Genomic DNA, 15708 nt, shown 5'->3' with positions numbered 1-15708 from the left:
GGGAAAATTCTCTTTTCGCTTGCACCATCTTGCTCTTTGTAGGTGAGTATATGCAGCCATCTTTACTGAGTGTAGAGCCATCACTACTGTGTCTGTAGAGCAATCTTTACTGTGAGTGCAGAGCCATCACTACTGTATCTGTAGAGCCATCTTTACTGTGAGTGCAGAGCCATCACTACTGTGTCTGTAGAGCCATCTTTACTGTGAGTGTAGCGCCATCACTACTGTGTCTGTAGAGCCATCTTTACTGTGAGTGCAGAGCCATCACTACTGTGTCTGTAGAGCCATCTTTACTGTGAGTGCAGAGCCATCACTACTGTGTCTGTAGAGCCATCTTTACTGTGAGTGTAGAGCCATCCTTACTGTCTGTGGAGGCATCTTTACTGTGAGTGTAGAGCCATCCTTACTGTCTGTGGAGCCATCTTTACTGTGAGTGCAGAGCCATCACTACTGTGTCTGTAGAGCCATCTTTACTGTGTATATACAGCCATCTTCACTGTGAATGCAGGGCCATTTTTGGTGTATATATACAGCTGTTTTTGCGGTGTTTGTAAGGCCATCTTTAGTGTGTCCATTGAGCCATTTTTGGTGTGTCTGTTGAGCCATTTTTGGTGTGTCCATTGAGCCATTTTTGGTGTGTCTCTTGAGCCATTTTTGGTGTGTCTGTTGAGCTATCTTTACTGTGTCTGTAGGGCATCTAAAGTCCCCAATGACTGGGCTGGGAAACACTGTCCTAGTGACCTGTGTTCATCCACATACTAAGTACATCAGGTCTGAAGATTCTTCATCAGTCATTTTCACCTACTGCCTGCATCTAGAACTCTGCATGCTTTATCGGGATTCAGACAAGCATCAGTACGGGCAATGTGATTATAGGAACAAATGTCTTCTGTCATGGCAAATCTTACAAAGAAACAGGAAATACACCATGGTCTATAGTGGTACTGCTGTCTTATGAACTTGTCATGGAATATTCCAGACTTCAGCATACAAGAGGTTAGTCATCCCCATTGTTGCCCAAAGCAGACAGTTCCACTAAACTGGATTGGGTCTATGCCTGTTCTAAAATGAAGGTCCCAGAGGTTGCCGAGTTTGATTAGTCCCACGGCAAATGTGGGGAAGGTTCCCAGCTATTCTTGGGTCTGTGCACTGGGCAGGTCATCAGGTGGTGGGGTCTGTTCTGCAGCAACTTGTAAGTTCTGCTTTGAAGAGCATCAGTGAATCTGCTCCCCATGTGGTTTCTAGGTGAGCTCTTCAGAAGGTCGTTGGGTCTGCTCCCCATTTTGTTTCCAGGTGTACTCCTCAGAAGATTGTTGGATATAATGACAGCTGGTGCCTTGGGAGTCTCCTCGGAGGCTATGGGGTCTGCTCTCCAGATAGTCAGCTTCATCAGTGTGGAGGTGAGTGCGGGGTCTTGGGCACCTTCACCGTGAACACCATGGGCTCCCAGGTCTTGTTGCCAAAAGCCTGGCGGATGACGTCCACGGCCTGCTGGTGGGTCAGGCCCTCCAGGGGCTTGCCGTCCACTGACACTAACTGGAACCCGGCCTGGGAGCAGCCAGTGGGACAGGTATGAGCTGACAGATATACAGACAGCAGCCCAGTATAAACCAGAGCCTAGGTTGCCTTAATACGTCTGCTAAACAGATATATGTGCTTAGATAGCAGGCATCATTTTTCAGTGCTGTTTTCCAGCATGTTCCTATTTTGGGTCTGCTGTTCATTACCCCTCATTTTATATTATGACTGCTATTTTCTGATTGGACAATGGGGATACACTAGTGGGGGCCACACAAACAACAGCACAGGATCCCAGGCGCAGGGCCCTTTGCCACTCTGTCCCAGTTGTCAGGATGCACCTGCCTCAGGCCCTTTCAATGCCCCGTCCTGAACAGGAACCCCCCACCCCCCCGATCTTTGTATTCATGACCTCATCGCCTCCGTCCTGTGACTCTGTCATCATGCTTGTGTGACTTACGTGTGTGTCACATGACACGCAGTGCCGGCAGCTCCGCCTACCGCCCGCCACAGTGACTGTGGGGCAGGCGGGATGTCCCACAAATAGACCCCAGGGGCAGGGGGGCGCTACGCAGGTCCATACACACAAACACACACGCAGATGCATGTACACGTACATGTATGTACATACACACGCACACACCAGCATGTGCGGCTGATTTCAAAGCGAGAGCCAGTCTAACGATGATGTCATCCGACGCTGCAATAAACACCCAGCCGTAGAGCACTGCGCTTTGTGTGCGCGTGTGTGTGCGCACATCTCACTTTAAAAACAGACACACACACACACACACGAATGACCTCACAATGCCAGCACAGCACATATTTATGAAACCAAAGTATTTGGTTTAGAATCCAATATGTTTGGCCAGACGTTCTGCGCCTGATAATTACGGCACTGTCCAGTGGAACAGCAGGAACGGCGATTAGAGGAGAAAGTGCTTAGGCAGATAAAGCCGTCCGTCTGCGAGCCGCCTCTGCCGCCCTGTCACCCCCCCCAAATACTGCTGATACCTATGCTCTGATACCGTCCAGCCGACACACCCCACACCTCCACCAGCTCTCTAACGCTTCATGCCACCCCCCCCGCCAACTCACAGCTGCCACGAATAATAAAACTCTTCCACACATATCTGACACCCCTGCTGATCATTCCCTACTGCTGAGAGCAAAGAGGCTGCAACTCCTTTCACAAGCCACTGGGTTTACGGCAGGCGGGGGCAGGGTGTGGACACGGGCGTGGGGGGGGGGGTTGCATTTCAGCGCCGCTCATTATGGTGTGATATTCCCGGATGGTGCTTCAGGGTGGGTGGTGGGTGTTTTCTGAGCTTTACATGAGGCACACAGGGGGAGTGTGATTTTGGGAGGGGGGGGGGTGTGCTGTGTTACCTTAAGAACATCGCTGGCAGCAGCTGCGCCCCCGGGAAAGATTTTCTCAATTTTCACGAACGGCTGCACCCTGGACTCGATTCCTCCAGAAATGCTGATACCTGCAGAGTCAAAAGGTAACGACGACAGTCACCAGCCTGGCCACGGGTTCAAATCCCAGTGATCGGAATCATCTCATGGTATAAAGCATTAAAAAACGTAAATGATATCGTAAATGGTGCAGGTTGCTAATGTAAATATCTGAGCGCTGCACTAATCGTAAGGCCCTTTTGTAGCTCCCAACGCAGCTGTTAATCGGTAAAGCAGGAGGTCACTGTACGTCATCTGAGAAAGATGAACATTCCGGACAGATGCTCGTGGTTCGCCTCGGCGACTGGCAGAATCGCAGCTTCACTGCTTTCGGGCCCTGCGGGCCGGGTCATAGCTTAGCACTGCTGTCAGCGACAGCCTCTGGACATGTGATCTATGAATGAGTAGTGAGTACAAATGAGTACTAAATGAGTATGGGTAGTGTGAATAAATACTGAATGAGTGTGAGTACTGTAAGCATGTGTGGAGTGGCAGAGGTTCACGTCCATCACTCAAACCACATTTAGGTATCCAGAGAGGCAGCGTCAGTGTTAGCATGAGCAATTCACTTCCTTCTTTATCTGATCGCTGCTCCCCTGGCTGCGAGACCGAACTCCTCCAAAGTTCTGCCACCCCCAGAAACTGCGTTTGCCCACTTAGTGCCATCACTCTCATTGTTGGGACATGAAGGCATCCAGCGGCACAGCGTGCCGGGGCACAAGGACTGTGAGCTTTGCCCCGCGAGGATGCATTTACTCCAAAATCCCCCAAACGGACAGATGTCCAAGGAGGTTCGTATAGCAATGGTGAACTATGAAAGCCGGGATTTAATGTTCCTCTACATGGGCAAACGTCCGCCTCTCACTGTACCACTATATCTCAAACTGCCACAAGCCTTTGCTGGGCTATCGCATGCAGTCAGCTTGATATGTGCCTGTTGTGTTGCTATAAAAACACATGTTTAGATGTGCTGCCCCCACACAAACCTCCTTTCCTCTCTGTGTAATTCAGATTGTGCTGGTGCCATCTACTGCTCGGATGTAGTAATGCGCTAAGCGACACAAAAGTCCCATTTATAAAAACAATTTTTTATTCGCACACTGGAATTCTTCTCTTCGCCTACCCCATCATGCTCTTCATAGCTTGAGGGTCAGAGAGCCGGGTCAGCCAATGTGCCCCTTGGAATTGGGGATTAAGGGCCCTGCTCAGGGGCCCATGGACATGTGGCTGTTGTTGAGGAGGTTGGGTTTCTCAAACTGGTGATCTTTCAATCACAGGCACAGAGACTGAGCCCACAGCACCACTCACCGCCCATTTCAATCATTTGAGGCTCCTTATCCAGTCTTGACCAATATCACCTTCATGCTGCTGTTCCGGCTTGTTTGATTATCAGTATTTGTGATCTGGGCTGTTTCTCCAAGGAATTATTTGTGGGAATTATGAGCTAAACCCCGAGGTAGGAGAAAAACTCCAAGGTGTTCTCCAAGGTTAGCTAGAAGCTGCGATCACCTAACCTGCTATCATCCCGCATGAGGCTGCGTCTGGCCTGTTTTAGCCAAACCGCTGTACTCACCCAGCGACTGTCTGGTCTTGGAGATGCTGACAGGAGTGAGCTCATACTCCTGCATTCGGCTGTTGTGGGTTTTGCCCTTGTCCTTGTTCACACTGTCTGCAGAGGGCACTCTGGAGCTCACATCCATCTGAGAGCCAAACACTTGGGAGAGCGGGGGTCGTCCGTGCCGGGGTGCACTCACCACACTATACATGGTGTTGTTGGTGCCCCCGCCATTGCCATGGCCTCTGTCCCACTTGACTTTCGAGTGTCCATTTCGGAGCGGTGACCTCCCCCTTTCACGGGGGGTGCCCCCACTGAGGGGCACCGACCATGAGGATTCCACATTCCCATGCGCAGATTCGGAGGTGCCACTCTCTCGGCTCGGTAGCTCCACCCCCTGTAAGCGATGGGGGCGTGGCTGAGGCGAACTGGCCTCGTGGCCGTCCAATGGCACATCAAGCAGCGGGGCGAGGGCACTCGACAGCCGCAGCGTCTCCATCTCCGCTGCCAGCCGCCTGTCCTTCTCCAGATCCTCTTCCAGTTTGAGCTGGAAACCACCCCGGTGGTCTGGGAGGGACAGGGAACAGGAAGCTGTCACTCACATGGAGAGGCCATGAGAAAGGACTAGGTCCCTTTGATGTGTATACGCCTGTACTATCTTGCATCATGTGCGTAATGTGAAAAATTCAGTGCATGTGTATCAGTTCACACTAACTGAAGTATATAACTTCAGTATATGACAGTGGCTTATAAGTCAGGAAGACACAAACAGTGACAATCTGCAGGGACACTGGCATCGATGGCATCGAAGGTGGCCGCTCTGTGTTCACCGAGGGCTTCCTAAGATTACTCCCTCATTACAAGATATTAACATATCCAGGAAGAGGAAGCCAAGTGGGGGGAATGGAGGGGGGCTGTGATGTGCAGGGATGTTTCATTTCCTACTCGTTTCAGAGGGTGATCTCAGGTTATTATCAGGTGGCCGTCACACATGGAGAGATAGCAGATCAGCAGCAAGTGAGGATGCTGTCACATGAGTATTATATGATGTCACATGAGCATTATATGATGTCACATGAGCATTATATGATGTCACAGGAGCATTATATGATGTCACATGAGCAGTAAATGATGTCACAAAGGAGCAGCTGATCACAGGACAAATTTCATGCAAAATTCCACACGACAACTGTAGTGCTGCGCTCACACAGGTCGCCAGTGCCGCCCTCATGTAGTCAAATCCCTGATTTACATGTCAACCCCCTGACCTGGGATAGGGGTGATGAGCTGCTTCCTCGGAGCTGGTCCCGTCCTTGGAGATCGAAGGGCGGGGGACCTAGCTGTGAGACAGAAAGGGAGGGTCAAGGAATGAATTAACTCCCCCCCCCCCCCCCCACCAAAACCCCCAATACGCACACAGGAAATGGGACAAGCTTGTACCTGCTACCCCTAATCTAACCTTAGAACACAAATATAACCAAGAAGGCTTTCCAAACTTCCTGTGCTGCCTGGGGGGGGGGTTTCCATGATTAATCGGCTAATATTGCATGCTGCGCTCAGGCAGAGAGAGCGTGCCGCCCCTCATAGTATCGCTGCTCACCCGCGCGGCTCCTCAGGAGCCCATAGGCTTCCTCCTCGACCAGGCCCACTGCACTGTCGAAGCGTTCCAGGTCGGTAGGGGGGATGAGCATTCTGGAAGCGTGGGGGTGTGAGAGCAGAGGCCCAGACCATGCCGTCAGTCACTGAAAGTTAACGGGTCACCTTCTTATCGCTACCAGTCTCAAGGCATGCTAGCTTAGCTTAGCTTAGCTTAGCCCACTGCAGCCACCGTTATCTGAGTCGCTAGGGGCCAACAAATGGCTCAGGGTGTGAAGCAGAAACATTCGTAGATGGAGGGTCAGATAAGAAGGCAGAAAGGAAAGCCGAGCAAGAGGAGGGAGTGAAGAAGTATGGAGAAATATCCTACAAGTATTATGTTAATTACGTAGTCATCTCAATAAAGTTATGTGCATTTGAATTTGGATATGAAACAATCCAATGTGGGTAAAGGGAGCCTGTCACTGGCTCTTAAGACATCACCGGAGCCTCGATATCACGTTTGCCTCAAATTTACCCCACTTCCACCCCCACCTGATCTCCCGCAGCAAGAGGACCTTCTCTGGCCGGTCTAGGAGCACCAGCAGGGGGCGTACAAGGTCCTCCAGCACATGCTCTACTGCAAACTGTGGAGTCACCAGGAGCGAAGAAGAAGAAAAGAAAAATGACATAAAGGAAAGCCGGAGCAGAACAGTCAAAACACAAAGCAGAAGCAAATGATTATCGACATCTTCAGCATCTAACGTTTCTCCACCTTTGTTGTCCATTTCTTGCATGGTCTCTCCTGAATGATGGTATGTGGTATGTAATTTAATCACACATTGTTCTACCCACACAGCTTCCTGGCATAAAATTGCGGGGTCCCTCAGGGTCACTGCATGGTAAACCCGCCCAAGGTGTCAGGTTAGGGGTAACGACACCGCTGATCCACCACCAAATCAGCCGGAATGTTCCCTCACCAGGGCTAATTTCCTGTTATAGACGCTGAACCGGCATGCTGCAGCGTAAGCGTGCTGCCAAACACACAGCACATGCCCGGCTCGCATTATCCGGCTGACAGGCTTATACACTCATCAGGGCCCTAATCCCTGGACGCAGGTTGTCACCTAAGTATACGACAGCAAGGCCACTGGGCTGTATCATCAGACCAGCATGGACACACGGTCCAGTATTTCAGGTGATAGAAGAATTTGGTTCTTTTAAGTATAACTGCTTTTAAATGATTCCTCACCCGCCTGCAGTGCCTCATGACTGCAGCCACCTCGTCTTCTCCCAGAAGCCTCTGGGCCATGATCTCCACCATCTGCAGGACGTCTGCGCTGGGCAGCAGGCTGCGTACGTGGCCGTGCTGCTTATCTAGGGGGTCGCGATGCAGCGGTCGGCATTGGGAAGGCAATGACATGCACAGTATACTGGGAATGTGACTGTGCAGTACTGACTGTGAGCCTGAGAGGTCACACACGCAGAGCGACACACAGCAGCACACACACATACACACACGCAGAGCGACACACAGCAGCACACACACATACACACACACAGAGCGACACACAGCAGCACACACACATACACACACACGCAGGAACCTGCAGAAGCAAATACAAGTGTAGGGACATGCAGAAACACACACGCAGGAACACTCAGACACTTATTCACCGTTCTTCAGCCATCTGTGTCTGGACGTCTTATCTGGTTGACAGTCAAAGAACCATAATTACACGCCCGAAATGGTTGGATTGTCCTGCGCTGACTCAGCGCTCACGCCCACTCCGGGAGGCGCAAACCTGCACCTAGCCATCACCCCGCACTTAAACAGCCCTCACTGAGCACTCGCACATCTGGCCCTGACCCCCCTCTTACCCCGCTCCACCTCTGAGCTGGACGCAGAGCTGGAGCGCCCTCTGGTGGCCTCCCTCTTGCGCACACCCTTCGAGAGCAGACCCACAAAGGTCTTGGAGCGACGCAGCCCCTCTCTGTCCCCCTGGAGCCGCCCGCTCGGCCGCTGCTCCTGCTTCTTCTTGTGCCTGTCCTCTGTGGACGAGGATAGAGGGGGTCCTCAGTGTGGGATGGAACATTCCAGTACCTCCACGCACCCCGCCGCCGCACTGCCCACCTGCTTCAGTGACGTGGCTCTGGGAGCGACGCAGTGGTTTGCTGGGCCGACTGAGGGCCATGAGCATATTGGTTTTCGGGGAGCTGGCTGCCTCACCTGCCGAGAGCCCCACGGAGGAGGCCCGGCGGCGGCACAAAGCTGCACTCAGGCCCCCGGGGCCCTCGGCCCGAATGGCAGTGTCCCCCAGCAGTACTGTGGCCCCCAGGCGCCTGCTGGTCTCGCCAGTGAGGGGGGCGCCGAGCCTGGGTGAGATGTGGATCTCAGCGGGGTCAGTCTGGACCGAGGCCTCAGCCTTCTCGGGGGGGGCACTCCAGAGAGTGGGGGTGGGAGAGGGTGACCGGGCTTGAGGGGGGTCACCGAGGGAACTGAAGGGAGTCATGGTGGACAACGATGACACAGAGGAACTGTAGTCAGAACCGCAGTAGGAAGGAGACCCCCCTGAGGGAGGGAAGGAATACACACACACACATGAATCACCATCCCATTCATCAAACAGTTTAGCTTCAAAGATGTTGAGAGGAGATGGTGCTTAAGTGAAATCTCAGAGGCATGTAAGAGAGACAGCAGAAACAACAGCGAGAGAGAAAGAGACAGAAAGGGAGAGAGAGAGACAGAGAAGGAGAGAGACAGGGAGAGGGCACTCTGACACATACGGTTATCCAGCCAGCTGTACTCGGCCAGGACCTCCTTATAAGCAGGGTATCTGCCGGTCTCCTGGCACGAGGGGACAGAGACAGGAGAGCACTTTAGGCATGAGCTGGACGTCTTCCTCAACAGAGCGTCGCTGAAAATGCAGGGACTCTAGTTAACTGCTCACTCCCAGTCAGACCTATAGTGTGAGGTGTAGAGCTGGCTGGGGGTCGGTGCCATCGGATGAGCTGGACTGTCAGTCTGTCACTCTAGCTTCACACCCCCTTGTGGAATTGGAGTGCTAACGTTCAGGGACCCCCCATGCCTGCATTCCCACCTGCCTCTCCCTCCTACTTATGCTGCCATAGTCTTATCTGCCGGAGTTTACATACTGCACTCACCTAACTGTTTGCACTGCCTCTAGTCTCCCCTACTTTGGCTAATTGCACATTTTATTTCCCCCACCCCTCCTGGGCTGTGCTGCCTGGAGACCCCAACATATCAAGATATCCTGCCTACCCTTCTGCCTGTGCCGTCTCTCCGGCCTGCCCGCCCTTCCGCCTGTGCCGTCTCTCCGGCCTGCCCGCCCTTCCGCCTGTGCCGTCTGGACACGATACGTCGGATACTGAGTGAGACTTACAGGCACCATCTTTCTGTACCTGCAGCTCACATCACCGATAATAGATAAAATGTTGCCAGGAGGTGACAGCAGGACCCTCAAATCCCAGACCTGCGATGCCGCCAACGTGCTGTTTTTCTTAGGATCAAGAAGACGTTCTTAAAAACAGGGCCGTCTTATCAGAACCCGATCCGCGTGGCCTGGTGAATTATGCACGCGACCCCGCTGTCTTTCTTCCCAGGCGAAACCCAAGCTTGGGTCTGTAAGGTGAGCGACGCAGCGTACTGGGAAGTCGGGAACTCAGTCGAACTCAGTCGCCCCAGACTCCACAAGGTCGCCCCCACATCCCGCCACCAATTGGCTGTTACCATGAAGCCTCCTGCTTCCCTGTGGCTCCTGACCCCCCCCCCCCACCTTGATGGTCAGCATAACGTGGGCATTGCTCCGCAGGGTGACCACGGCGTCGCCGTGGCTGATGTCCTCAAAGTTCACCCCATTGGCCACGAGAATCTGGTCTCCCATCTTGATCCCGCTCTGCTCCGCCAGCCCCCCTGGGTCCAGACTGGGGAGACAGGGGCCAAAAGGTCAACCAGCACCTGATTCACACCTTAAACGATAGGGAATTTTCCTCATATAATCACTTCAATTAAACAATTATAGTGTGAGCGCAGTGAGACTGGGGACTGGGTTCGGGCTGCTCTCCATTTCCAGCTGAACCTCACAGAAACAGCCGAAAGGAAGCATCGTGCGCTAAGCCCGGGGGGTGGGGGTCACAACTTTCCTTCTGATTATGGGCGTTAACTTAAGATGGCGACCCGCACTTGGAGATGTAGATGCCCAGGCCGAACTCACGGCCTCCCCGGATGTTGAAGCCCAGGCATTGGTTCCTGGGGGAGGTGTAAAGGTGCACGACCCTCCTCAGCGCCCCGTCCGGCCCGCTCAGGGAGGGTGTCCGGCCACTCTCCTCCACCAGCATGCGCCGGTGCGTAAGGTCCACCCTGCAGGGGGGGGGGGGAGAGAGAGACAGATGGCAGAGTGATTAAGCCAGCACAAAACCCAGGATTTAACGGGTCAGGGAATCGTTTAGAAAATTCCCCCATGAAAGCAAAAAAATACCCAGAACAGGTCTTCTGGTCTTCTCTTGCCAGGACTGGACCAGTGTAATAGGCCCCTGCACTCTGTTACAATGACATATGTCTGACAGCTATATGGAGAGAACATTGATACAGTACTTTGGGGGATGGGTGCATTGGACGGGGCTGTTAATCCCTCATTAGGACTCAGAAAGGAGATGCTGGGTCCACATTAAGGAGATTGGCTTGAGGAGTTATTGTGAATATAACTGCCAACAGGGGGCGCTATGCCTACCAGGTGGTCTTCTCCTGAGTGTAGCGGAGACCGGGGAGCTTTCCCACGCGGCGCACTGTCATACGCAGCCGGCTGTTTCCCGTCAGGACCTTGACGGCGCTGCTCATTGTGACGCCCTCCAGACCAACGGCGTTCACCTCCACCAGCTGGTCACCCACACAGAGCCCCGCCCTGGCTGCAGGCATACGGGAGAGAGGAAAAGTCCCAGATGGAGACACATGGAGACACAATGGGACACGGAGAAGGTGGTATGGAGACACAGTAAGACACAGAGAAAGTCACACAGAGAGACACAGTAAGACACAGAGAAAGTCACACAGAGAGACACAGTAAGACACAGAGAAAGTCACACAGAGAGACACACTGGGACACAGAGAAAGGCACACAGAGAGACACACTGGGACACAGAAAAAGTCACACAGAGAGACACACTGAGACACAGAGAAAGGCACACAGAGAAACACAATGGGACACAGAGAAAGTCACACAGAGAGACACACTGGGACACAGAAAAAGTCACACAGAGAGACACACTGAGACACAGAGAAAGTCACACAGAGAAACACAATGGGACACAGAGAAAGGCACACAGAGAGACACACTGGGACACAGAAAAAGTCACACAGAGAGACACACTGGGACACAGAGAAAGTGACACAGAGAGACACACTGGGACACAGAGAAAGGCACACAGAGAGACACACTGGGACACAGAGAAAGGCAGACAGGGAGACACACTGGGACACAGAGAAAGGCACACAGAGAAAGTCACACTGGGACACAGAGAAAGTCACACAGAGAGACACACTGGGACACAGAGAAAGGCACAAAGAGAGACACACTGGGACACAGAGAAAGGCACACAGAGAGACACACTGGGACACAGAAAACGTCACAGAGAGAGACACACTGGGACACAGAGAAAGTGACACAGAGAGACACACTGGGACACAGAGAAAGGCACACAGAGAGACACACTGGGACACAGAGAAAGGCAGACAGAGAGACACACTGGGACACAGAGAAAGGCAGACAGAGAGACACACTGGGACACAGAGAAAGTGACACAGAGAGACACACTGGGACACAGAGAAAGGCACACAGAGAGACACACTGGGACACAGAGAAAGGCACACAGAGAGACACACTGGGACACAGAGAAAGGCACACAGAGAGACACACTGGGACACAGAGAAAGTGACACAGAGAGACACACTGGGACACAGAGAAAGGCACACAGAGAGACACACTGGGACACAGAGAAAGTGACACAGAGAGACACACTGGGACACAGAGAAAGGCACACAAAGAGACACACTGGGACACAGAGAAAGGCACAGAGAGAGACACACTGGGACACAGAGAAAGGCAGACAGAGAGACACACTGGGACACAGAGAAAGGCAGACAGAGAAACACACTGGGACACAGAGAAAGTGACACAGAGAGACACACTGGGACACAGAGAAAGGCACACAGAGAGACACACTGGGACACAGAGAAAGGCAGACAGGGAGACACACTGGGACACAGAGAAAGTGACACAGAGAGACACACTGGGACACAGAGAAAGGCACACAGAGACACACTGGGACACAGAGAAAGGCACACAGAGAGACACACTGGGACACAGAGAGAGTGACACAGAGAGACACACTGGGACACAGAGAAAGGCACACAGAGAGACACACTGGGACACAGAGACAGACGCACACAGAGACACGCTGGAACACAGAGACAGACGCACACAGGCGTACACTGAGAAACAGTGGGATACTGAGAAAGTCACACAAACAGACCACATGGCTGTACAAATAAAGTCAGACCAGGTTATAATGAAGATACTAAAAAATAAAGAGCAACAAGACTACAATTAAAGGGGAGTGTCAGGGAGTGTTGGCCATGCGGTTGTATAAATAGCGTCAGACCAGGCTTTAATAAAGACTATAAAAAATAACGACCACTAAAGGACAGCGGTTAAAGGGGAGTGTCAGGGAGTGTTGGCCATGTGGCCAAATAAATAAGGTCAGACCAGTATTTAATGAAGATAATAAAAATATAAAGAGCATCAAGGCTACTGTTAAAGGGGAGTGTCAGGGAGTGACATGATTGTTAAATACATAACATTGCCAGAGTTGTTAATATGCCGAACATGCTAATGTTCTTAAATGGCTAACGTCTTTTGGCTGTGGGAAAGGCCCTCCCTGTGATACTGAAAAGGGCGGGGTATCTACAGCTTGGAGGAGATGGGATCCTGATGCTGGCACTGCACACATTCAGATGAGGTGGACGCTCGGCGCCGCCCTGCTGGGCTCAGAGGACTAACCCGCAGAGCTGCCACCCTCCACCTTACTGACGAAGACGCCGAGGCCGTGCTCAGCCCCCCCACGGACGCTGAAGCCCAGCTTGCCCTCGGTGCTCCTCTCCACCGTAATCGCGCGGGTGACCTCACCACCGTCGCCACCTGTTGACCAGTGGGGAGACACATGCTCTTGGTTTTCCCATAATGCATTTTTAAATAGCATTTAAAGATGGGAAATGACACAACATGCAGTAAAACCATAAGGTAGCAAATGAAAAAGATGAGAAAACCAGCACAAGGGTGAAAGTTCAAACTTCGTCTAACTGGTGCTAATTAATTAAGTCTCTGCAGGATTCATTCTCGTCACTGACAGTGTTAAGGTAACACACCCAGCTCAGCCTGTTGGAGGACATTGTGTTGTGATGCGCTTCCTTAGGGCTGTTTATATAATGGGTCCCTCTCCAGTAATAATGATAAAGCATTAGTTTGTCAGGGACCAATGGCAGCCCAGTACACTGCAGGTGAGTTACTGGCCCATGTGCAGAGTCGAGGACTTACCCTCTACAGGGGCACGGATGAGCATGGCCCGACCCATGGGGGAGGGCGACCGGTCTGTGAGGGACGCCCCCCCCCTGTGCCAATCATCATCCTGCTCATGGCAGAAGGTGATCCGCGACCCACCGATCTGCCAGACGGGCCGGGAACTTGGGCTCAGCTCACGGCCTCTCATCCCGGTGGACCGGAGGGTGGACAGGAACTCCGGGGGGGTGCAGAGGAAGGTGTTAGGAGAGGCAGCGGTGGGGTGGCCGGCAGCATGCGACGCAGCAGGTGGCTGCCCCCAGCCCACAGTCAGAAGCACAGAGAACGAGCCGTGTGGAACTCCAGGCTGTTTCACATCCCTTAAGCCATCAGAAATGCAGACACAGGGTTTGCACCCCCCGTCACTGGATACCAAACGGGAATCAAGAATGGGGGGATGCTACCAGGAAATCATTTTTTCCATTTATTTTAAATTAGGCATCCAAATGCGCAGGTAACCCGTAAGTCCAGTCTGAAGACGCCCAATAGCTCCTAGGGCGCTCTGAGGTCCAACTTCCAGCTGCTTCTTCCTTCAGTTCGCAATAACGCCCGCTTTCATTCCGAAGAACGTCACCTCGAACCTGCACCCAGGACTGCAAGGCATCATCAGGTGAGAAAATGAGACGTTTTCAGTCCGCAGCTAAATGGCGACTATAAGGCTGTGTTAAGTGTCGGTTCATATATACAAAAAAATGTTCATTCAGCACTTTCAGTGTTTATTTGAGACCGGCTGGACATCTACGGACTATTAGCATTAAATTTGCATTCTGTAGCTCTAAATGTCTGCTTTTTCTCTTTACAAAGCCTTCCGTTCTGCCTTGCCTGTGCTTAACCTTGCTACGGCAGCACCACGGACAGCGCAAGCAGGAGTGACAGGTTATCGAAGATCTTCAAAGATAAAACAGAGTAATAACAACCTGATTAAAATAGTAATCTGCAACTCGTGAACTAGTGAAACGGTTGCACTTGGCTAACTAGTAAAACCCTCAAAACAGGTTTATAAAGTTATAAATATGACCCCAATACCTCGGAGTTAAATATTATAAATATTATAAATATAAATATATTATATAAACATTGTCATGGAGTATTAAGGCAAATTTGCAATGCAATGCTAATCTAAGGTAAGTACCCTGCATTACGACCATTAAATAGTGAAATAAGTATTAGTAACTAAATAAGAAAATAGATTTGTATTGTACGGAGTACAAAGATGCAAGACGCGCTGCCTGCTGAAAAGGCTGCCCTGACTTTACCTGGTCTCCATGTTGCGCTCCGTTACCTCCTGCGATACTGAAGCACTCCCTTGCTTCCGAAACGTCCGCCTCCTCCGGGCAACTGATTGGCTGATTACAAAAACACCGATAGGGGGCGCCATCTGCCGCACAACAGCGCGTAAGGAGGCTGCCAATTACAATTTCCAGAATCAAAGGGTGTTTAAAATGATTATTTCTTACGTTTCCCGAAGGTTGCAAATTTTATGGTCAATGATGTATTGTTTTGTCGCTATCGGCCTACAGTGATATGGTGATATGTCGATCTAAGCAGTGTAACATATTACTAAATGGTGCGAGCACGAGACCCCGGCAGAGTTAAGGGGCCCAGCTTGACACGAAATACGTAAAAATCTGTGTAAAATTGGGCGGGCAGGAGTCCAAGCTGGTATCTGTCGTATGTCCAGAATTTCCAGCTACACCCATGGGTGTAAGTGCAAAAAGTTCTAAATCAACATTTTCTCAATGTTTTCATCTGGTCTTGTACCGTCATTTTTATACGTATGTATACCTGCTGTCGTTAATATAGATCATACCGTAGAGTAATTTAAAACAAAAAGTCAGCTCGGTATTTATCCACTTGGAGATGGTGTCGTTTCTCCGTGTTCAGCGGACGGGAGCCCATGACTCATTCTGGCCACTCGCTCTGCCAAGAGGGGAAGCGCGCATAAACTTTTAAAGGCACAGCGTCCCGATA

General features: G+C 51.6%; 1 protein-coding gene across 2 annotated transcripts; it reads right to left on the bottom strand.

Moving 5' to 3' along the window:
- Positions 1–865: 865 nt before the first annotated feature.
- LOC125715326 (PDZ domain-containing protein 7-like) lies at positions 866–15639 on the bottom strand. Of its 2 annotated transcripts, none has more exons than XM_048986661.1 (16): positions 15548–15639; positions 13717–15141; positions 13183–13320; positions 10858–11032; positions 10311–10487; positions 9904–10051; positions 8894–8954; positions 8241–8678; positions 7988–8158; positions 7359–7483; positions 6662–6753; positions 6132–6223; positions 5800–5871; positions 4550–5098; positions 2908–3008; positions 866–1548 (listed from the first exon to the last, which is right to left on the bottom strand). In XM_048986661.1, exons 2-16 carry the CDS (start codon positions 13886–13888, stop codon positions 1390–1392), a joined length of 2670 nt encoding a protein of 889 aa, XP_048842618.1. In that variant the 5' UTR covers positions 13889–15141; positions 15548–15639; the 3' UTR covers positions 866–1389. The 2 variants fall into 2 exon arrangements, with proteins under 2 accessions (XP_048842618.1, XP_048842617.1); XM_048986660.1 differs by lacking the exon at positions 15548–15639 and having other exon boundaries at positions 13717–14330; positions 14994–15493.
- Between the last annotated feature and the right edge of the window lie 69 nt (positions 15640–15708).

Source organism: Brienomyrus brachyistius, chromosome 20 (assembly GCF_023856365.1).
Source record: "Brienomyrus brachyistius isolate T26 chromosome 20, BBRACH_0.4, whole genome shotgun sequence".
Taxonomy (NCBI): domain Eukaryota; kingdom Metazoa; phylum Chordata; class Actinopteri; order Osteoglossiformes; family Mormyridae; genus Brienomyrus; species Brienomyrus brachyistius.
The sequence above is the reverse complement of the archived record's forward strand: the minus strand, read 5'-3'. Positions and strand labels throughout refer to the sequence as shown.

Bases quoted from the DNA above. Each gene is read 5' to 3' on its own strand.
- LOC125715326 (XM_048986661.1), bottom strand. From the start codon at position 13,888: ATGAGAGGCCGTGAGCTGAGCCCAAGTTCCCGGCCCGTCTGGCAGATC. The intron at 8,679-8,893 runs GTATGTGTCAGA...TCCCTCCCTCAG, and splicing joins GTACAGCTGGCTGGATAACC to GGGGGTCTCCTTCCTACTGC. The intron at 6,224-6,661 runs GTGGGGGTGGAA...CCACGCTTCCAG, and splicing joins CTCTTGCTGCGGGAGATCAG to AATGCTCATCCCCCCTACCG.